This window comes from Thamnophis sirtalis, unplaced genomic scaffold, assembly GCF_051295495.1.
Source record: "Thamnophis sirtalis isolate CommonGarterSnake01/CBP01778 unplaced genomic scaffold, rThaSir2_p1.2 scaffold_4, whole genome shotgun sequence".
Classification (NCBI taxonomy): Eukaryota; Metazoa; Chordata; class Lepidosauria; order Squamata; family Natricidae; genus Thamnophis; species Thamnophis sirtalis.
Window position 1 is genome coordinate 126,948,698 of NW_028261384.1, and position 22,703 is coordinate 126,971,400.

At 43.5% G+C, this 22,703-nt stretch overlaps 1 protein-coding gene across 1 annotated transcript in view; it reads left to right on the plus strand.

Annotated features, from left to right (window-relative positions):
- The first annotated feature begins 314 nt into the window (after window positions 1-314).
- Window positions 315-22,703, plus strand: part of ADCY4 (adenylate cyclase 4) — an 83,705-nt gene continuing 61,316 nt past the window's right edge. The window contains exons 1-7 of the mRNA XM_087714155.1: window positions 315-393; window positions 13,744-14,217; window positions 17,081-17,278; window positions 18,994-19,155; window positions 20,152-20,301; window positions 21,023-21,177; window positions 21,559-21,670. Of these exons, the coding sequence (XP_087570281.1) occupies window positions 14,050-14,217; window positions 17,081-17,278; window positions 18,994-19,155; window positions 20,152-20,301; window positions 21,023-21,177; window positions 21,559-21,670 (945 nt within the window). The 5' untranslated portion in view covers window positions 315-393; window positions 13,744-14,049. The remainder of the gene's footprint in view (window positions 394-13,743; window positions 14,218-17,080; window positions 17,279-18,993; window positions 19,156-20,151; window positions 20,302-21,022; window positions 21,178-21,558; window positions 21,671-22,703) is intronic.

Below are 22,703 nucleotides of genomic sequence, written 5' to 3' on the forward strand. Positions count from 1 at the left end.
GGCAGTGTTTTTCAGATATGGTTTGCCCTTGACTCTTTTCTAGGGTGGAGAGTGAGTGACTGGCTCAAGGTCACCCAGCTGTCTTTGTGCTTAAAGCACAAAGGACTAGTACTCAGGATCCCCCAGTTTCCAGCCTGACACCTTATCTGTTACACCAAACTGACTCATTCTTCTTAACCTGTCTAATTTCTCTGCAGCTTTATCTTCCCTTTCCTCGTAGGCCTCCTGGCTACTGAACGTGGGCAGTGAAAACATATCTCCGGATGTGGGCCCATTTATAGTGATTCTTAATGTTGAAGAAGATGACCTGGTGGCTCAGTGGCTAAGACACTGATTTTGTCGATCAGAAGGTCGGCGGTTTGGTGGTTCAAATCCCTAGTGCCACATAACGGAGTAAGCACCCATTACTTGTCCCAGTTTCTGCCAATCTAGTAGTTCCAAAGCATATAAAAATGCAAGTGGAAAAATAGGGACCATCTTTGGTGGGAAGGTAACAGTGCTCCGTGCGCCTTCAGCATTGAGTCATGCCAGCCATATGACCACGGAGATGTCTTCGGACAGCACTGGCTCTTTGGCTTTGAAACGGAGATGAGCATCACCCCCTAGAGTCAGGAACAACTAACATATATGTGCGAGGAGAACTTTTATTTCTACCTTTAAAGTTGAAGAACAGAAATTCTGGATCTCGATTGAACTTCAGGATCCGAACTGGAGGCAAAGTCTTCAATTTCCTCCAGCCCTTTTAACAAAGCCAACCCTGGGAGCTGGGCGCGAATCCAACATCTCCTTTGAAAGCTGAGAAAGTGCAAAATTCAGTGCACCATCCAACCGCAGTAAAAAAAAAAAAAAAGTTGGCAATGTGCCTTGGCACATTGGAAAGCTGTTGTTGTTTGTACTGGGAATTAAATTGGGGGACAATTTAAGCAAATTGTGCTGTGAAGAATGGATGACAAGCATGAAATGACTTTAGCCATCCAGCTCATTACAGGCTCTAAATTTTTCAGAAGTTGCTGTCTCCTTTTGGTCTCATTAGTTGCTTCTTCTTTAACGATTTCTAGCTGCTGACTCTCGTACTACCTTCTCTGGGCTGACCCAGTCCTTGCCAATGGACTCTCAGTGGAATTGCAGCCAATAATGACCCACTAGCTGGTCTCCATGTCAATTTTATTGAGTGGAAAGAAGGAAGGAAGGAAGGAAGGAAAAGGAAATGCTGGATTTTGTGTTTCGCCTAAAAATGAACCAAGGTCCAAGCAGATCAAGAGGACTAGAATTTTGAGGAGAGGAGTCAGGATTGGAAATTGCATCCCTGGTTCTCTAACCTTGCTGTGAAAATCAACATTGGAGGCACAGATGTGCTGATCTGACAAGATGGGAGGAGATATACCAAGGTCAGCAGAATAGCAGAGTAGTAAAATAATAGAGTTGGAAGGGACCCTGAAGGTCTTCTAGTCCAGTGTTTTTCAACCACTGTGCCGTGGCACACTAGTGTGCCGTGACATAGTATAAGGTGTGCCGTGGGAAAATTACTTTATATATAGTCAATATAGGCACAGAGTTAAATTTTTTTAACATTTTCTAATGGTGGTGTGCCTCGTGATTTTTTTCATGAAAAAAGTGTGCCTTTGCACAAAAAGGTTGAAAAACACTGTTCTAGTCCAACCCTCTGTTCAGGCAGGAAACCCTAGACCACTTCAGACAAATGGATATCCAACATCTTCTTAAAAATATTCAGTGTTGGAGCAGTCATGAATTCTGGAGGCAAGTCGTTCCACTCAGTGGTGGGATTCAATTATTTTTTTGCTACCAGTTCTGTGACGTGGCTTCGTGGGCATGGCAGGAGAAGGATACTGTAAAATTCTCATTTCCTCCCTGCTCTCAAAATTTCCTCTACCAGTTCTCCAAAACCTCTCAGAACTGGCTGAATGCCATCTCTGGTCCCACTGATTAATTGTTCTGTCAGGAAATTCATTCTTAGTTCTATTTTGCTTCTCTCTTTTGTTGTTCCCATCCATTGCTTCTTGTCCTACCATCAGGTAGTTTGGAGACTAGCTTGACTCTCTCTTCTTTGTGGCAGCCCCTGGGATATTGGGTGGATGCGGTGATTCAGTGGCTAAGATGCTTAGCTTGTTGATCAGAAAGGTCAGCAGTTCGGGGGTTTGAATCCCTAGCGCTGCATAATGGAGTGAGCTTCCGTTACTTGTCGAAGCTTCTGCAAACCTAGCAGTTCGAAAGCATGTAAAAATGCAAGTAGAAAAATAGGAGCCACCTTTGGTGGGAAGGTAACAGAGTTCCATGCACCTTCGGAGTTTAGTCATGCCAGCCACATGACCATGGAGACTTCTTCAGACAGCACAGGTTTTTCGGCTTAGAAACTGAAATGAGCACTGCCCACTAGAGTTGGAAAGGACTAGCGCATATGTGTGAAGGGAACCTTTATCTTTACCTGAGATATTGGAATATTGCTATCATGTCATCCTCTAGCCCTTCTTTTCATTAAACTAGACATACCCAGTTTCTGCAACCTTTCTTCATATATTTTAGCCTCTAGCCCTCTAATTATCTTTGTTAAAGCAGTTTTCACCAATAACATGTTAAGAAAAATGTCATCCTCACCCAAACACTCTGATTTGTGTCATCATGGCACTTGAGGGCTGACATCACCACAGGCATGTCATCATTTTGGCATTGCTGCTACTGGCTACAGATTCCCCTGGCAACGATCTTGTTTAGAAAAATAAACACCCAACTCTCTTCTTGCCTGTGTGCACTTATCTCATCCTATACAGCCCTAGAAAAAAAAGAAAACAGATAGAAGTGATAGAAGTTGCGTTGAACAAATGGACTTTAAATCGGAATGATGTTTTCCTAAAAATTATAATACTTCCATGTTTAAACTTGTTTATTTATTAAATTTATATCCTGCCATTCTTTCAGCAGCTCAAAGTGAGATATGCGATAAGGTGTCCATTTTCCCCCACAAGAACCTACGAAGTAGATTTAGCTAAGGGGAAAAAATAAGAGAGAGGGGGGGAGGAGAGAGAGAGAGAGAGAAGAGAGAGAGAGAATGACAATGTGTGAGAGAGAATGACAAAAAGAGAGGGAATGACAGAATGAGAGAGAGAGAGAGAGAATGACAGAATGAGAGAGAGAGAGAATGACAAAATGAGAGAGGGAATGACAGAATGAGAGAGAGAGAATGACAAAATGAGAGAGAGAGGGAATGACAGAATGAGAGAGAATGACAAAATGAGAGAGAGGGAATGACAGAATGAGAGAGGGAATGACAAAATGAGAGAGAGGGAATGACAGAATGAGAGAGAATGACAACATGAGAGAGAGGGAATGACAGAATGAGAGAGAGAGAGAGATTCCAGAAGTCAAGAGCATTCTGTTCTGTACAGAGAAGGGGAAGGAGGAACAGGAGGAGGAGCTATACAAGGAGAAGGGGAAGGAGAAAGAAAGAGATGATGAACAAGGAACAGGTACACAAGGAGAAAGAGAAAAAGAAAGAGGAGTGTTCAAGGAGAAGGAAATGGAGAAGGTTTATGAGCACAAAGAGAAGAAGAAGAAAAAAAAGGACAAGGTTTATGAGAAGAAGACAAAAGGGTACAAGTAGGAGAAGTACACAAGGAGAAGGTATATAACAAGAAGAAGAAGGTTTATTAGGAAGAGGAGAAGAAGGAGAAGGTATGTAGGAGAAAGAGAATGTGTGCAAGGAGAAGAAGAAGGAAATGGAGAATGTTTAAGAGGACAAGGAGAAGGAGAAAGGGGAGAAGAAAAAGAAGGAGAAGGTATACTAGGAAAAGGAGAAGGTTTATTAGGGGGAGAAAGAGAAGAAGTTATACAAGGAGGAAGAGAAGGTGTTGCAAGGAGAAGGAGAAAGCATATGAGGAAAAGGAGAACCAGAAGGAGGAGATACAACGGTGAAAGCAGTTTTCACCAATCACATACTGGACCCGTGCCCCTCCTGGCTGGTCGCGAACAGCAGAGTGGTGACGCGGGGCTGGATCCAGGCAGTGGTGAATGCCTCTCTTCGGGAGGGTTTCTTCCCACCGGCATTGAAGGTAGCGGTGGTGAGACTCCTCCTGAAGAAGCCATCACTGGACCCAGCCAGTTTGAACAACTACCATCCAGTCTCCAACCTCCCCTTCATTGGGAAGGTTGTTGAGAAAGTGATGGCCTTGCAACTCCGGCGGTCCTTGGATGAAGCAGATTATCTAGACTCCTTTCAGTCAGGTTTCAGGCCTGGCTACAGCATGGAAACCGCTTTGGTCGCACTGACCGATGATCTCTGGAGAGCCAGGGATGGAGGTCATTCCTCCATCCTAGTGCTCCTTGACCTCTCAGCGGCCTTCGATACCATCGACCATGGTATCCTTCTGTGATGGTTGCGAGAGGTGGGGGTGGGAGGCACCGTTTTTCGGTGGTTCTCCTCCTACCTCTCGGACAGGTCGCAGTTGGTGTTAGTTGGGGAGGAGAGGTCGACCCCTAGGCCCCTGAAATATGGGGTTCCTCAGGGTTCGGTCCTGTCCCCCCTGCTATTTAATATCTACATGAAGCCACTGGGTGAGATCATTCGACGGCACGGGATAAAACACCATCAATATGTGGACGATACACAGCTGTATCTGTCTGCCCCGTGCCAACTCAATGAAGCAGTTGACATGATGTGCCAGTGCCTGGAGGCTGTTAGGGTCTGGATGGGGGTTAACAAGCTTGTACTCAATCCAGACAAGACCGAGTGGCTGTTGTGTTTCCCTCCCAAAAATTTGGTCAATATTCCATCACTCAGGCTGGGGGGTGAAAATCTACGCCCCTCAGACAGGGTTCGCAACATGGGGGTCCTCCTGGATCCACAGCTGACTTTAGAACACCATTTGTCGGCTGTGACCAGGGGGGGCATTTGCCCAGGTTCACCTGGTGCACCAGTTGCGTCCCTACCTGGACTGGGAGGTGCTCGCAACAGTCACTCACGCCCTCGTGACCTCAAGACTGGACTACTGCAATGTGCTCTACATGGGGCAGCCCTTGAAGAGTATTCGGAGACTTCAACTCGTCCAGAATGCAGCCCTGCGAGCGATTGTGGGTGCACCTCGGGACATCCACGTTACACCTATCCTCCGCGAGCTGCGCTGGTTACCGATCAGTCTCCGGATACGCTTCAAGGTGCTGGTCGTAACTTATAAAGCCCTTCATGGTATTGGATCTGGGTACTTGAGAGACCATCTGCTGCCAATTACCTCCCACAGACCCATTAGATCTCACAGGGTTGGCCTCCTCCGGGTGCCATCTACCAGCCAATGCCATCTGGCTATTACCCGGGGGAGGGCCTTCTCTGTGGCAGCTCCGGCCCTCTGGAATGAACTCCCCGCAGGGATTTGGACCCTCACCTCTCTCTAGGCCTTCCGAAAAGCTGTCAAAACCTGGCTTTGCCGGCAGGCCTGGGGGTGATGAGTTCCCTCCCCTCTCGACATGTATGGTTGTGCGACTGTTGCCTATTTTTATTATTTGTATTTCATTTTTATGTTCCCCTTTTCCCCCGTTTGAATTGTTCGCCGCCCTGAGTCCTCCCGGAGAAGGGCGGCATACAAATAATAAAATTCTATTCTAATTCTATTCTATTCTACATATTAAAAATGACATTGTCATGGGAATATTCTGAGGAAGTTTTAAATGCAAGTCTTTGGAAGAAACACATTTATTAGCTGCAGAAGTTCATTGGGTGACTTTGGATCGCTAACTCCCTTTTCATAGGAAGATTCCCCAGAGACGAACTTGGAGAAGAAATATGGGAATTAGCAAAAGATGAATTAAGTCTAAGGGGTGGGGGAAAGAAACCAGAAAGAAATTCAGAGCAATTCTGCCTTTGATGTAAGACTAAGTTTCTGTCAACAATTTATTTCAGTAAGTTCCAGTATTTCTTGTGAAGTCTGTTTCCTGATAAGGCCTACTTTGCAGGTCTGGTGCTCCCCAGAATCTACCACACAATTGTTGGAAGAAATGTCCATCTGGGTTCACTTCCAACTGGGGAAAAAGACATTGGATTTATGAAAGTTGCTTGGTTTATTGATGGTGGGAAGGACCACATGGTCTGAGGTCAGGGGGAGGAGGAGGGTGAGGGATGAGAGAGGGAATGACAGAATGAGAGTGTGTGTGAAAGAGAGAATGACAAAATGAGAGCGAGGGAATGCGAGAAAGAGAGAGACAGAGAGAGAATGACAAAATGAGAGAGAGAATATGACAAAATGAGAGAGAGGGAATGACAGAATGAGAGAGAGAATGACAAAATGGGAGAGGGAATGACAAAATGAGAAAAAAAGAGAATGACAGAATGAGAGAGAGAATGACAAAATGAGACGGAATGACAGAAAGGGAGAGAGAGAGAATGACAAAATGAGAGAAAGGAAATGACAGAAGGAGAGAGAGAGGGAATGACAAAATGAGAGAAGGAATGACAGAGAGAGAGAGAGAGAGAGAGAGAGAATGAGAGAGCGGAAATGACAGAAGGAGAGAGAGAATGACAAAATGAGAGAGAGGGAATGACAGAAGGAGAGAGAGTGGGAATGACAAAATGAGAGAAGGAATGATAGAGAGAGAGAGAGAGAGAAAATGAGAGAGCGGGAATGACAGAAGGAGAGAGAGAATGACAAAATGAGAGAGAGGGAATGACAGAAGCAGAGAGAGGGAATGACAGAAGCAGAGAGAGAATGACAAAATGAAAGAGGGAATGACAGAATGAGAAAAAAGAGAATGACAAAATGAGATGGAATGACAGAAAGGGAGAGAGAGGGAATGACAAAATGAGAGAAGGAATGACAGAAAGAGAAAGAGAGAGAGACAAAATGAGAGAGAGGGAATGACAGAAGCAGAGAGAGGGAATGACAGAATGAGAAAAAAAGAGAATGACAAAATGAGACGGAATGACAGAAAGGGAGAGAGAGAGAATGACAAAATGAGAGAGGGAATGACAGAATGAGAAAAAAAGAGAATGACAAAATGAGACGGAATGACAGAAAGGGAGAGAGAGAGAATGACAAAATGAGAGAAAGGGAATGACAGAAGGAGAGAGAGAGAGAGAATGACAAAATGAGAGAGGGGGAATGACAGAAGGAGAGAGAGAGAGAGGGAATGACAAAATGAGAGAAGGAATGACAGAAAGAGAGAGAGACAAAATGAGAGAGCGGGAATGACAGAAGGAGAGAGAGAATGACAAAATGAGAGAAGGAATGACAGAGAGAGAATGACAAAATGAAAGAAGGAATGACAGAATGAGAGAGGGAATGACAGAAAGAGAGAGTGAGAATGACAGAATGAGAGAGCGAGAATGAGAAAATGAGAGAGGGGAAATGACAGAATGAGAGAGAGAGAGAGAGAGAGAGAGAGAGAGAGAGAGAGAGAGATATTTATACTCTCTGTTGGGTTTTGAATTTGAGCCTCTATTCTGATTGGTTGTCAGACTCCCATGGGGACATTCAGGGACAACTTTGAAGGCTTTCCTGAGTCCTGACTCAAGGTTGGTTGAGTCTCGCTGGATGATATAATCTTCCCAGGTGCCATGTGGTGAGATGGGTAAAGGGTTAATCTTATCATGTCCTGAGGGCCATCACCCTGAACTGAAGGAAGGGCAGGGATTTGCAGGAAGCTGCTTTGAAACACTACTTAAAATCTGTTATGGCCAAGGATAACTTCAATCTGCCTTGTTCCTGGGTGCGAGATAAAATGAAAGCAACTACAAGAGACTAGAAAATATTGGAGAAACTGTCAGGACATGTTTATGGAAAGAGACCTTTAATTGGCTTATTTCTGTATATTCCTTTAAAGTGCATACAGAGACATTTATGTGAAAAAACAGCAAAATATTCCTTTAGGCCATTTTTTTTGCTTCTTCTATCAATTAGTAAGTGTTCTTTTTTGTCCATTTAATAAATTGTCAAAGACACTTACGCAGTGGAAAGACATGTCTTTTTGGACAGAAGGGGAAGGAAACTCTTGGCTTTCCAGTCTTAAATATTGTACAGAACGGACTAAATAAAATACAGTTGGGAGGGGGGGGGGTGACAGCCTTTGTACCAGTGTGTAGAAATAAGAACATATGAGAAAGGGAAGATAAGTTAGGTGTTATATGTTCACCATGAGGGGTCTTACAAATCAGATGGTGGAGTAGGTCAGAAGAGACCTTACTAATTAGAATTTTCACAAACCTTTCTCTTACTTTGCAGGGCTGTGGGGTGTTACAGCCCCGAAGGAAATTGACTGTGATAAAAAGCATAATTTGTGTGCTTAACTAGCAACACAATTACATTTGCCAAAGCAGTCTTTTAAATCTTTCTGCTCATCTCACACCCACACACCTTCACTCAATGTGTTCTTGGGAATAGTAGATTCCTTCCCTTCCCTTCCTATCCCTCCTCCCTCCCTTACCTCCCTCCCTCCCTTCTAGCCCTCCCCCCTCCCCCTTAATTTAATCATGGGGAAATAATGGGCAATAGACTTGGATATGATTTTTTTGCATCCCGTCTTGCTTGTTAGAAAAGGAAGGTTGGGGCAGGGGAGGGGCGGCGGTGGAGGAGAAAAGCAGGTGACTTAGCAAAAAAATGTCGCACAGAAGCACCTGTGTTGTTGTTGGGGGGGAAGTTGCAGGTAATTTGGGGAGGGGGGTCTGTTCCTTTTCTGAAGGCTGTTGAATTCTGTCCTTGCAGTCAAATAAAGTGAGACCAGGAATCATGAGCAGGAAAGCAATCCCTTCTTCTGACATCCCCTACCCACCCATTATCCTCCTCAATTCCATCTCCCTTCCCCACAATTCAAAATTTTGGTCTTCCTGGAGGGATTACACTTTGCCCTCTGCACATGGGAAGGGGGAGTTTCACCTTGGTTCCAGGGTTGCTTCTCTCCTTGGTGAGAACAATTAACCAGTCAAACAGCTTGCCATCAGATGTTGTGGGTGCTTCATCGCTGGACCTCCAACGGCCCCCTCCAACTCTGTGATTCTATGGTTCTGTAAGGGTCTCCTGCCTGAGCACAGGGTTGGACTAGATGACTTCCAAGGTCCTTTCCAGCTCTGTGATTCTATGATTCCTTCCTTTCTTCCTCCCCCACCTCTCTTAATTTAAAGATGAGGAAATAATGGGTAATAGACCTTGGATATGAACTTTTTGCTCAAAATGATTTCCTTCCTTCCTTCCTTCCTTCCTTCCTTCCTTCCTTCCTTCCTTCCTTTTTACCTCCTCTCTCCCTCCCTCTTAATTTAAAGGTGTGAAAATAATGAGTAATAGACCTTGGAGATGAACTTTTTGCTCAAAATGATTTCCTTCCTTCCTTCCTTCCTTCCTTCCTTCCTTCCTTCCTTCCTTCCTTCCTTCCTTCCTTTTTACCTCCTCTCTCCCTCCCTCTTAATTTAAAGGTGTGAAAATAATGAGTAATAGACCTTGGAGATGAACTTTTTGCTCAAAATGATTTCCTTCCTTCCTTCCTTCCTTCCTTCCTTCCTTCCTTCCTTCCTTCCTTCCTTCCTTCCCTCCCTCCCTCCCTCCCTCCCCCTCCCTCCATCCCTCCCATGGATAAGTAGAAACTTGTGCTGAAATATTCGTGCTGGAGCCTCTCCCTTTCTCCCATGCCAGTTGTGGTTGGAGAGGAAGAGGTTAACCTTGGCAGGCACTTTTGCATCTCAGATTCAGACTCTGGGCTGGGCTTTGGGGAAGGCAGAGTTCCTGCGAGGGCAGAAAGAGAAAGAATCCCATGCTGACTCAAAGAAGGATTCCGGCAGGAAGGCAGATGTGAGCATATCGTGAGATCAGGTAAAGTGCTCAGAAATAAGTTTGAGCTCGGAAGACCTTCGTTGGGGCAAGGAAGGGAGGCGAAGACTTTGCCTCTTTCATTCTGGTGATGAGCGACCAGGGAAGCCAACGGGAAGGACATACACTATCCCCAATAAGGCAAGTCGGGGCACAGGACTGATGCTGATGTCTGTATTTAAGAGAAAGGGAACTGAGCCAGGATTTTGTGATAAATATTTGCTTACCAGAGTGACAAAGACTTGGGTTTGGCTGAGTTTGGCTTGACTTAGCAAAGAGCTTCGATCTTTAAGGGAATGAGAGGAACAAAAGAGCATTACCTTTTGTCAGTCCACTAAATGTGGGGATGTTTGAATTCAGGTCTGCCTTCAGATATAAAGATTCCTAGACGACCCTACACAAAGGGACGTAGTGGCTCAGTGGCTAAGGCGCTGAGCTTGTTGATCAGGAAGGTCGGCAGTTTGGCGGTTCAAATCCCGAGTGCCACATAACCGAGTGAGCTCCTGTTATTTGTTCCACCTTCTGCCAAACTAGCAGTTCGAAAGCACGTAAAAATGCAAGTAGAAAAATAGGGCCCACCTTTGGTGGGAAGGTAACAGCGTTCCATGCACCTTCAGCATTTAGTCATGCCAGCCATATGACCATGGAAATGTCTTCGCACAGCGCTGGTTCTTTGGCTTTGAAATGGAGATGAGCACTGCCCCCTAGAGTCAGGAACGACTAGCACACATGTGCAAGGGGAACATTTACCTTTACCTTTAGACAATCTACCTCACTGGGCTGTAAGAAGTCTTTAAAGGTTTTCTGTGTCGGAACTTCCCAGAAGAAGGTAGGACTAGAAATTCTTGATTCCATAATTTGAGAGGTAGAGAAGGAAGAAACATGTAAGATTCCTACTTTGCGGTGTATTTATTTATTTCACATATCCATCCATTATTTGCTTGATATTGTTTTGTCCTTTCAGTTCTGGGCTCTCTCTGCCTTTTTGAGTCCCCTGATCATCTTCTCTGGAGGTCTCTGGCCATCTTCTCTGTAGGATTTTCTCCTTTCTTTGGTTGTCTCCCAACAATTTGTGTGCCTGGTTTAAACAAAGTCAACTTTCTGTCCATTCCAGTCTGAGCAGACTGGTGTGAGAACAGGGTGATCTCTTAGTCATTTTTTTTTTCATTCGTGCTGTTTTAGAGATTAATTCACTGATATTTTACACCCTTAATTCTAAAAATGAAAGAAGTTCTATCATGAGGTTTTCTTCATCTTGAGGTGTTGTAGTGTAGTTTGATAGAGAATGAGAGGCAAAATGAGAGCAAGAATAAGAGAGAGAGAAAAACAATGATAGAATGATAAAAATAATGAGAGAGAGAGAATGACAGAATGAAGATAGACAGAATGAGAATGAAGAATGAATGAGAGAATGAAAGACAGAATGAGAGAATAGAGAAGGAAAGAATAAGAGAGAATGAGAGAGAATAACAGATTGAGAGAGAGAGAATGAGGGAGAGAGAATGAGAGAGAGACAGAATGAGAGAGAAACAATAAGAGACAGGATGAAGAGAGAATGAGAGAATGAGGGAATGAGAGAGAGAGAAAATGAGAGAGAATAAGACAGGATGAAGAGAGAATGAGAGAGAGAATGAAAGAGAGAATAGAGAAAGAAAGAATAAGAGAGAATGAGAGAGAGAATGATGGAATGGGAGAGACAGAATGAGGGAGAAATAATAAGACAGGATGAAGAGAATGAAAGAGAGAATAGAGAAAGAAAGAATAAGAATGAGAGAGAGAATGAGGGAGAGAGAATGAGAGAGAGAGAGAGAATGAGAGAGAAAGAATAAGACAGGATGAAGAGAGAATGAGAGAGAGAATGAAAGAGAGAATAAAGAAAGAAAAAGAGAGAATGAGAGAGAGAATGACGGAACGAGAGAGACAGAATGAGGGAGAAAGAATAAGACAGGATGAAGAGAGAATGAGAGACACAGAGGGAGAAAGAATAAGAGAATGACAGAATAAAAGAGAGAATGAAAGAGACAAGAGAGAATAGAAAGAATAAGAGAATGAGAGAGAGAGAGAATGAGAGAGAGAAAAAAGAGAGTGAGAGAGAGAAAGAATGAGAGACAGAATGAAGAGAGAATGAGAGACAGAGAGAGAAAGAATAAGAGTGAGAATGAGAGAGAGAATTACAGAATAAAATAAAGAGAATGAGAAAGATATATAGAAAGGGAGATAAAGTTATTGGAGCATCTGATACATCTCCCATGAAATATCACTTCCTGATGTCCAGGTGTGGTATGACTGGGGCCCTTATGGTTTGTTCAATAAACCACACTTAAGCAATATGTAAATCCAGCCTAAACTTCCTTGTATTACATTCAGCTGTGTGAAGCTTGGTCTTGAATTGGCCGAAAGGCTTTGGGGTGGTAGCAATAGTAAGCAACAAAGGTAAAAAGGAAAGAAAATTTCAGGAGTACAGATTGTGCTGCTTAAAATAGCAAAAAATAAGCTAAACGCCTACAATGCAAACTTTTTGGACCACTTAATGAATGAGCACCTACCGTTAGATATAAATTGTAAGATTCATTCAAGTTCTAGGAAATAAATCTGTTTAGAGCAACTTTTAGGCAAGGAAAGAACTTCTTTTTAAAATATATATATAACTTTTTAATTAAAGATTAAAAAAAAACAATTAAAAACAAACAAAAGAAAAATAAAAGAAAGATGTTACAGAGAAAGGCAAAAATGCAAAAAAATGGGGAAAGAAAAATAGAATAGAAAAGAAAAAAATAGAACAAAAGATTTATAAAGACGATCTGATCTTCTTTACAGCAGTCCTCAACTTATAACAGTTTACTTGGTGACCGTTTAAATCAATTACAACACCACCAGTGGTGGGTTTCAAAAATTTTTGGAAACTACTCTGTGGGTGTGACCTCCTTTGTGGGAATGGCTTGCTGGCCATATGACCTGGTGGGAGTGGCTTGTCGGGCATGTGTTCTCTCTCTCTCTCTCTCTCTCTCTCTCTCTCTCTCTCTCTCTCTCTCTCTCTCTCTCTCCCTCTCCCTCTCTCTCTCCCTCCCTCCCTCCCCTTCCTTTTGTCTCTCTGCCCCTTTTTTCTTTTTTTCTTTCATCTCTCTCTCACTCTTCTTTCTTTTTTATTTTTTTATTTCTTTCTTCCTTCCTTTCTTTCTCTTTCTCTCTCTCTCTCTCTCTCTCTCTCTCAGTCTGTCTGTCTGTCTGTCTGTCTCTCTCTCTGTGTGTGTGTGTCAATGGTGGGTTTCAAAAAATTTGGAACCTCTTCTATCGGTGTGGCCTGCTTTCTGGGTCCACTTGTGTAACCTCTTCTAACCAGTTCGGTAGATTTGACGAACCGGTTCTACTGAATAGGTGCGAATTGGTAGCAACCCACCTCTGAACAACACTGAAAAAAGTAACTTATGACCATTTTCATATTTGCAATGATTACAGCTTGTGATCAAAATTCAGATGCTTGGCAATTGACTCACATTTTTGACGGCCACAGTATTTGAGGGTCACGTGATAACTTTTTGCGGCCTTCCGACAAGCAAAATCAGTGGGGGAACCACGTAACAACTGTGTTACTAATTAACAACTGCAGCAATTCACTTTAGAATGGTGGCAAGAAAGGTTGTAAAATGGAGCAAAACTCACTTAACAAATATCTCACTTAGCAGCAGAAATGTTGGGCTCTGTTATGGTCATACAGTAAGTTGAGGACTACTTGTATTAATTTACCACTTACTCTATGATTACAACATAACCTTCTTTCTACAATCAATGCTGTCTAATCCTCAGAATCATAAATCATTTTTGTTCTCCTTTCAAACAAAGTCTATCAGGGGGTTAGGTGAAGCTTCAAAGGCAGCCACAATTAATCTTTAATCACAGCCCCTCCTTCTACTGTTTCCTTATCTAGTTCTTTCTGTTTTATATTTTCCAGCACGGAAGCTACCCACGTGTTTTTTCACATGAGATTTTGCTGAAAACTGCTGAGAAATAACTGGCGTCTTGACTACTTTGTTATCATCTGGTTGAAGTCCTCCTCCCTTCTGCTCCGTTGTGACTTTTCTCCTTCCTTAAAGAATTCCTGTTTCCTAGTTAATGGACAACATGGCTTGGAATGGGTGTAGGAATTGTTCATACCTGGTGGGCCAAGAAGAAGATCCTTGTTCACGCTGTTGACTCCTGGGGTTGAGAAATAAGTGAGATCTTCTCCAAAGTGGACCTTCACAGGAGCCAGGGAGCCATGCCCTGCCAGCGTCGTCCACGGGCAGCCAGCGACACGCCCCGAGAAGACCTCTTCTATCAAACCTATTATTGCTTGAGCCAACAGTACCCTCTGATTCTTCTTCTCTTGGTTATCGTGCTGAGCATCTGTGTGGCTCTCATCGCTACCACCTTTTCCAGCGACAAGGTAAGTTTCCAATGAAGAGAGGAGAGGAGGGTCTGGTTCAGAGGTGGTATTCAGCAGGTTCTGACCAGTTCTGGAAAACTGGTAGTAGAAATTTTGAGTAGTTCAGAGAACAGGTAAATACTACCTCTGACTGGCCCTGCCCCCATCTATTCTCTGCTTTCCGAGTCCCAGCTGATCGGGAGGAAATGGGGATTTTGCAATAACCTTCCCCAGCAGTGGGGAGGGAATGGAGATTTTACAGTATCCTTCCCCTGCCACGCCCACCAAGTCATGCCCACAGAACCGGTAGTAAAAATGTTTGAATCCCACCACTGGTCTGGTTGTCTTTGGAAAGAGGGGTTGTGAGCTTTTAGGAGCAGAACAAACCAAAGGAAGACCCTTCTGGAGGCGCAATCACATAGACAGTCTACATTTCACTTGGTTCCCTGGGAATCTCCATTGAAATGAGCAGGAAGCAAGTAATGGCCAAAAAAAAAAAATCTTTCCCTGCCTAGGAAACGGCTGCAAGTTTTTCCAGGCAATTGTGCTCTGGAAAATAAATGAATAATGAATGAATAAATAGGAATAAGTCGATCAGAAAGGTCGGCATTTCGGTGGTTTGAATCCCTAGTGCTGCGTATCGGAGTGAGCTCCCGTTACTTGTTCCAGCTTCTGCCAACCTAGCAGTTTGAAAGCATGTAAAAATGCAAGTAGAAAAAATAGGGGCCACCTTATGTGAGAAGGTAACAGTGTTCCGTGCTCTTTTGGCATTTAGTCATGCCGGCCACATGACCACGCAGACATCTTCAGACAGTGCTGGCTCTCTTCGGCTTTGAAACTGAGATGAGTACTGCCCCCTAGAGTTGGGAACGACTAGCACATATGTGTGAGGAGAACCTTTACCTTTACTTTACATAGGTCCAAGGCAGTATTCCCATCTTCCCCACCTCCTTCCCCTAGCCAAGTGACACAAATGGGAGAAAAGACTAGAGACCAACAATTGGGATGTCTGTGAAAAAAACTGCCCATCCAAGAAAATGTGTGTGTGTGTGTGTGTGTGTGTGTAATCACATTTATATGTTTGTTTGTTTGTTTGTTTGTTTTATGTATGTATGTATGTATTTATTTATTATCTATCTATCTATCTATCTATCTATCTATCTATCTATCTATCTATCTATCTATCTATCTATCTATCTACCTATCTATTTAATCGAATGAATTTCTTTGTCCTAAAACCATCTGTTGGAGAGATTTGGCCTTCAAGTTTTATAAAAGTTTGCTGGGGTAAAACCCTCTGATGATTGATGGTTCTGATTGGAGTCCTGAAGAAAGGTGGTCAGTTATTGGTTGCCGGGATGTCATCTGGACATTTAAAGAGCCACCATCCAAACTTCTTTGCTCTGCAAAATAACATTCTGTTGAACTAAAAAATAACAACAACAAAAAACACCTATCTCCATCGGACCATTAGTTCCTGGATTGTTATAATGCACATATGCTCTTTGTAGTCCCTGGTGAGAATCTTCTCTGCCTTTTTTATTTTAAGCTCTTTGGCTGCACAGGTAGTCCTCAACGTACAATCACAATTGTAAGCCCGAAATTGATGTTGCTAAGTGAGAAACTCGTTAAGTGAGTTTTGCCCAGTTTTATGACTTTCCTTGCCATGTTTGCTAAGCGAATCGCTGCAGTTCTTAAATTAGAAACATAGTTGTTAAGTCAATCCCGCTTCCCCATTGATTTTGACTTGTCAGAAGGTCACAAAAAGGGATCACATGGCCCCAAGATGCTGCAATTGTCATAACTATGAAGCAGTTACCGAGCATCCAAAAAATGGTCATAAGCCACTTTTTCCCATTGCTATTGTAACTTTTGAATTACAACTTTTGTTGTAAGTTGAGGACTACCTTAAGATATCAGCTTCTGAACTTCTGTTTAGTTTAGTTTACTTTATTGTCATTGCAACTCGTAAAATGAAATTAAATGTCACCTTCGGTGTACATTATACATAAAAAAATAAAACAAAAACACATATCCTTTCTATACCAGTGATGGCTAAACTTTTTGTCCTTGTTTCTGCACGTGTGTGCCCACAGCCATAATGCAATGTGCCCCCCTACGCATGTGCAAATGACCCCCCACCTCTTTGTACATGCACGTGACCCCCCCTGTGACCCATTTTGGGCCTAGCAGGCCTCCCTGAAACCTCCTGGAACCAATAAAGGGGGTGCCCTTGTGCTCCCCTGCCCCCACCTGTGCATGCACATGCAACCTTCTTGCCCCCCTGAGCATGTGCGCGCATCTCCCACATGTGTGGCAGAGACCCGAAAATTAGCTGGCCGGCAGGAGGCACGCACACGCGGTGGACCTGAGCGACTGCTCAAGTGCCGAAAAAGAAAATGTGCCACTTGTGCCATACTTTCACCATCACGGTTCTATACAATTGTATTGAAATCCCTGATATTGTGTTAATATTGCACTATGCCGTAGAATTCAATATAGTTACTCTGGGATAGCTGTTTTTCAGCCTATTTGTCCTTGTTTTTATTATCCTGTACCGGCTGCCAGATGGTAATAGTTAAAAAAAACGGGTGCCCAAGATGAGATGGATCTTGAAGAATGTTTTGAACTTTCTTACGGCAATGGAAGCCATAGAGCTCTTCCAAAGAAGGGAGAGGGCAACCAATGATCCTCTGGGCAATGACGTTGACCCTGTGGAGTGCTGTCCTACCTGCCACTGTGCAATCGGCAAACCATATGCTTTGACAAAGCATAGTTTTACTGTGCAATTGGCAAACCCTATGCTTCTCATTGATCAAAGTTCTACTTTCCAGTGACTTTGCAATCAGATTAACCGCGGGCCTTTTTTTCCTCTCTTCTCCAGGATTTCTCCTCCAACTTGGCTTTCCTGGTTACGTTGTTCATCGCTCTGCTCATCTTCAGCCTGATCTTGGTCTTTGTGTGCATGGAAAACATCTTCCAGAGATGCACCCGCCTCTTCTCAGCTGTCATTTGGACTTGTCTGATCACAATGGGTTACATATTCATCTTTGTCGGTGGAGTGGTGTGTGCTTGGGACCAGGTGAGGCATCAAGGTTAGCTCATCGGCTGGTATCAGTGGTGAAATCTAATTCCCCCCTCCCCCACTGGTTCTGTGGGCGTGGCTTGGTGGTGGTGGGGTCATGTGACTGGGTGAACATGGCCAACTTTTTCTCCCATTTTTAAAAGCATTTTTTAAGAAATGCTTTAAAAATTATTTAAAAAATAGTTTCTGATGGTTACACAGCTCAGCTGTGAGAACCGGCAGGGAAAAAATACTTTAAAAAGCAGGAGGAAAGCTTCATACGATTGCGCGGATCAAAGCTACGCCACGCGATCCTTGGAAGCTTTTTTTTTTTACTACGGGTTTGCAGAACCAAGAGACAATTGTCCCTAACAGTTTGGCCAAACCAGGCCAAACCGGGAGGATCTCACCCTTGGCTGGCACATGAATATAAAAAATGGGGAATGAGGATTTATAGAAAAAAAGCTTTTTACAATTTTTTTTTAGGATCAAAGCCAATATACCGTAATGATATAAGATTTCTCCTTTTCTATTTGCATCTCAGTGAATTCAGGAAGTCCTCAACCTGCAACATTTCGCTTAGTGATCGTGATATATCACTTTAAATACCCAAACTTCACTATTAAGCTTAGTTTATTTGCTTAGTCTATGATGGATAATAATTTTATTTGGTGATGTATACTACATAAGCTAGGTTTCTTGAGATTTTTCCTAGTTTCAGAGCTAAATTGTGAAGTTTGGGCATTTAAAGTGATATATTCAATCATTCACAATTAACAAATGGTATAGTGGAAAACTATCCACCTTGTTGATATTTTTGGCTGATTACATAATGATTTGGGCTTTTATTCTTTTGATCTGTTTTCTATTTGTGTTTTCTTGAGAAAATGTTTAATGGAATAAATTAAAGCTCGGACTCACCCACTCGCAAATACACAAACTGCCAGATGTTGGTGCTGCTTTGTTTTGGATTTGCTGTTCTAGAATGCAACTCTATTTGTTTTAATGAACAGTGATTTATATGTAAAAAAGAAAAAGTGCCTCTGTTTAATAACTCAAGCCAACATTATTTACTTGATTTCAGGTTTTCATTAGTTTTTAGGAGGGAGATGGAGGTTTATAGTCCTTTCCCTTTTCCTTTTACTCTCCTATCTTCTCCTCTCCTCTCCTCCCCCCCCCTCCCCTCCAAAGGACCAGTTCAGGTTCTGACAAGTTTTGGACAACCGGTAGTGGAAATTTTGAATAGTTCAGAGAACAGGTAAATACTACCTCTGACTGGCCCCGCCCCATCTATTCTCTGCTTCCGGAGTCCCAGCTGATCGGGAGGGAATGGGGATTTTGCAGTATCCTTCCCCTGCCACACCTACCAGGCCACAGCCCCCAGGCCATACCATGCCCACCAAGTCACGCCCACAGGACCGGTAGTAAAAAAAAAAAAGAACTCCACCACTGCTCTCCTCTCCTCTCCTCTGCTCTGTATGAAAGGAATGAGAAGGGAAACATTGAGATTATCAAAAGGGAGGGAGAGAGATGAAGAACTGCCCAATTATTTAGGAAATTAGTGTTGTCCAGGGAAGAATCAGTTAAATGAATTTCATGTATTGGGAGATGGAAGATCTCTACTGTGTTCCCAGCTGGAATCTTTGAGAAAATTTGCATTTATTCTACTCGTATGTTTACCTGCTGTGACTCTCTATGGAAAGTTGACAGGCATGTCATGTTTTTTCTCCAAGGTCTCCTTCTTCCTCTTCATAATCTTCATTGTTTACACCATGTTGCCTGTTGGCATGAAAGACGCCATAGTTGCCGGTGTAGTAGCTTCTCTCTCGCACATCATAGTTCTGAGTATCTACCTCTCAATGGGCCACAGCTCACCTTCACAACTGGCTGTGCAGGTAAGTCTACCCATTGGAAAAAAATGGGTTATCTATGACATGCTTTTCTAACAGATTTTTTCCTAATTTATACCAGTATTGTCTGTTTGAATTTATTGGGTTCTGTCCATGGAGATACCATCTTACTTTAGCATCATCGTTTGGCCTCCTTGTCTGCTTTGACTTACCAAGGCTAAATCTCATGTTGACCTTTGTGCTTCAATTGAATGGAAACTCAGAGAAACCTAGCTAAAAAGGAGCACAGTCCCTCACATCAGGGGTGGATTGCTGCCGGCATTGCTGCTGATTCGCTTCGCGCATGCGCCAGATGTGCACTGCACGTGCCTGCACAGTTGAGTGTAAATTGTTCTGTGCATGCAGAACTTGGTTGCCAGTTTGGGTGACCAAGGCCAAAATAGTACTACCGATTTGCCCAAACCGGTGCAAACCGGTAGCAACCCATCTCTGACTCACATGGTTAGGATCCTGGGTTGACAATTTTGAAGCCCAAGTGCTCATGTGTGATGGGGTGAACTGCTGTCATTTGCTCCGGCCGTTGCTGACCTAGCAGTTCTAAATCATGCTAACATGAGTAGATAAATAGGTACCACAGAAGCACTTCAATGCTTCCAGCCTGACAGTACGGCATCTAACTGAAGTTTGCTCTAACTTTTAGTACAATGATATCACAGGGCAAAAACATTCTAATCTCTCACAACCTTAGCCAACTCCATTTCCAAGATTGTAACCCAACAGAGATCATTGACCTGGGTCCTGATTAATTCAGGAGGAATCTTAAATTGTCCCAAGCCATTGTTTCCATTTGACAAATCATTGCTTCATCAGTAAGTTCCTTATGACAGTAATCCAAATGGATCTCTCAACAATTAAAGCCCATCCATTATAACCTGCTGTTTGGAACAGCAGAGAAGAAGAACAGTTCTTTGGACTTTTTCCTACCTGCACTGCCATCATCCCATCAATCACAATTCACTTTGTCTTTGTGTCTACTTCCAGCAACTGGCCAATCTAGTCATTTTTGTCTGTGGTAACTTGGTGGGTGCCTACCACAAGTATTTGATGGAAGTGGCCCTGGGTGAGACCTTCCATGAGACCTTCAACCTCATCCAATCTCGAGTTAAGCTGGAGTCGGAGAAGCGACACCAGGTGAGTGTGGAAGGCAAGAGACACATAGGGAGAGATATTTGCTGTAGTTACTCTTGTTGGATCTTGAAAAAGCTAAGCAGGTTAGATAGAACCTTTCTCCATCTGAAGAAAGGCTCTGTCAAACAGTGATTTGGAGATGTTCAAGATGTTCACACTGTAGTGTGAAAAGAACTCAACAGCAGAGGTGGGCTGCTGCGGGTTCACACAGGTTCAGGTGATCCTCTAGCTAGGATTCTTCCCAGTTTGGTGACCCTAAAAATCCCACTCCTGGCTGACCCCTCCCAAGAGTCTCCACGCTGCCTGTTTTGGATGGCAGGTAAGTAGAGGGCCTGCACGGAAGCTCAGGGAGGGGAAAAAACAGGCCTCCGGAAGCTCTGAAAGGCTGGAAATGGGCCTCTTTCCGGCCTCCAGAAAGCCTCCGGAGCCCCGGGGAGGTGGTTTTCACCCTCCCAGAGGCTCAAGAAAAGCCTCTGAATCTTGGGGAGGGCAAAAGAACACACACACCGCTATGGCGCAGGAGGTTGACTAGGCCACGGCCACCATGGCCCTGGCCACCCAGAAACTGGGCAGAGAACCTGTTGCTGCAATTTTGGAAGCTCACCCCTGCTTAGCAGTGAGTGGATTCATGCTGTCTCCACCTGAGATAAGTCCTACATCTATGAGAAGGTTCCACAACTCATTCCATTGATGTTTTTCCTCCACATCTTCTGCTTACTCCTAGGAACATTTGCTCCTCTCCATCCTCCCTGCTTACATTGCCTTGGAAATGAAGGCTGAGATCATTGAGAGACTCCGGGATGGAGACCAGCCCCAGGGTCCGCATGAAAGTGCCAACAACTTCCACAATCTTTATGTCAAGAGGCACCAGAACGTCAGGTACTTGATTTGAAGGCATCTGCTACATGCAGGATGGCTTTGTGGGACTTTTGCGGTTCAAGGAAGAGAAGGGTGGTAAATTTGGAGGAGTTGTTAGTCCTCCCTGTAGGCCAGGGATCGACAACCTTAAAGACTCAAAGGTCCTAACCGGAATCCCCCCATTGAATTCTGGAGCCAACCGGAAGTCCTGTTCCCCCACCGTAGAGTCTCCTCTTAGCACGGCATCTTTTTTCCTCTGCATGTCCTAACCAGAAGCCCCATCAATTGTGGAGCTGACCAGCAACAGAGAGCCGCAGCAGAGGAATGAAAGAGCCACTTGCAGCTCTGTAGACAATGCTTTGAAGCATTTATCTTCTTTCCTTTGCCTTTCTCCTCCCACAGCATCCTCTATGCAGATATTGTTGGCTTCACACTTCTGGCCAGTGAATGTTCTCCCAAAGAGCTGGTGTTGATGCTCAATGAACTCTTTGGCAAGTTTGATCAGATTGCCAAGGTAAGTATTGATCTCCCTCCAAAAAAAATCAAGTAACCCACAAGGTTTATGCATGCCTTGGTTATATTCTGTCTTGACTGTTGTTGGAAAGTACCTATTACTTACCCTATTGATACCTTTGTTGATATCCTATATAAGGGCCTAATGGTGAGATGGGTGGCAATCAAATAAATAAATAAATAAATAAGTGCCTGACTTGCAAATGCTATGCTGGATGCCAGTGGTTTCCACAGCGCAATTTCTAAAATTGACTTTTTAAGCAGTTTGGGTTTCACTAAAGGATCATCTGTCATGTTACAAACCTGTTCAATCATGAAGAACTGCCAGAGAGGCTCTTCTGTAGTTCTCCTCCCTGTCGAAGCCCATGACAGAAATGCCATTCTTCTAAAGCTTTACTGGGCCTCCATTCTCTCAAAGTTTAGAAAATCTGTAAACCTATAGACTTGTCATTGTTGGTGGTCTTCATGGCTAGATTATGGTTAATTTTTAATATGTGCTTTATCCTCCTAAAGACTATTTCCATTCTGAAAGTTTGCTCACCATTTTGAATTCTCTCCAGAATGGTCTATAAATCAAAATGGGATAAGGTGACCATCTCTTGCCAAGGTGACCAAAATGGTGGCTTCAGAATGGAATTGTTCTGACCTAGGCTTCACAAAAACACGAAGCTGACTCCTTGTCCTGATAAAACCCGTTTTATTTAGTTTAAAGTGAATTCCACTACAGCAAAGTCCTGGCCAATAGTCTTTCAAGAGATTTCATAACTACAACCCTTTATCAGATTTGGAGAGGTGTCAGACTGATATCTTCCAAGCATCACTCTGTAGCAGACATTACTTGGCAAGAAGTCAGGAACAGATCTTCACCGTAATGAATTGGACTAATTGTCTCCTGGGTAACTCTGGGCCAGTCACTCCCTCTAGGCCTGCTCTGACCTTCACCAGAGAATGAAGCAAACTCCTTGTCCCAACAAAAACCCCTTTATTAATTTACCGTGAATTCTGCTCATTCACATTCAGCAAAGTCTTTCAAG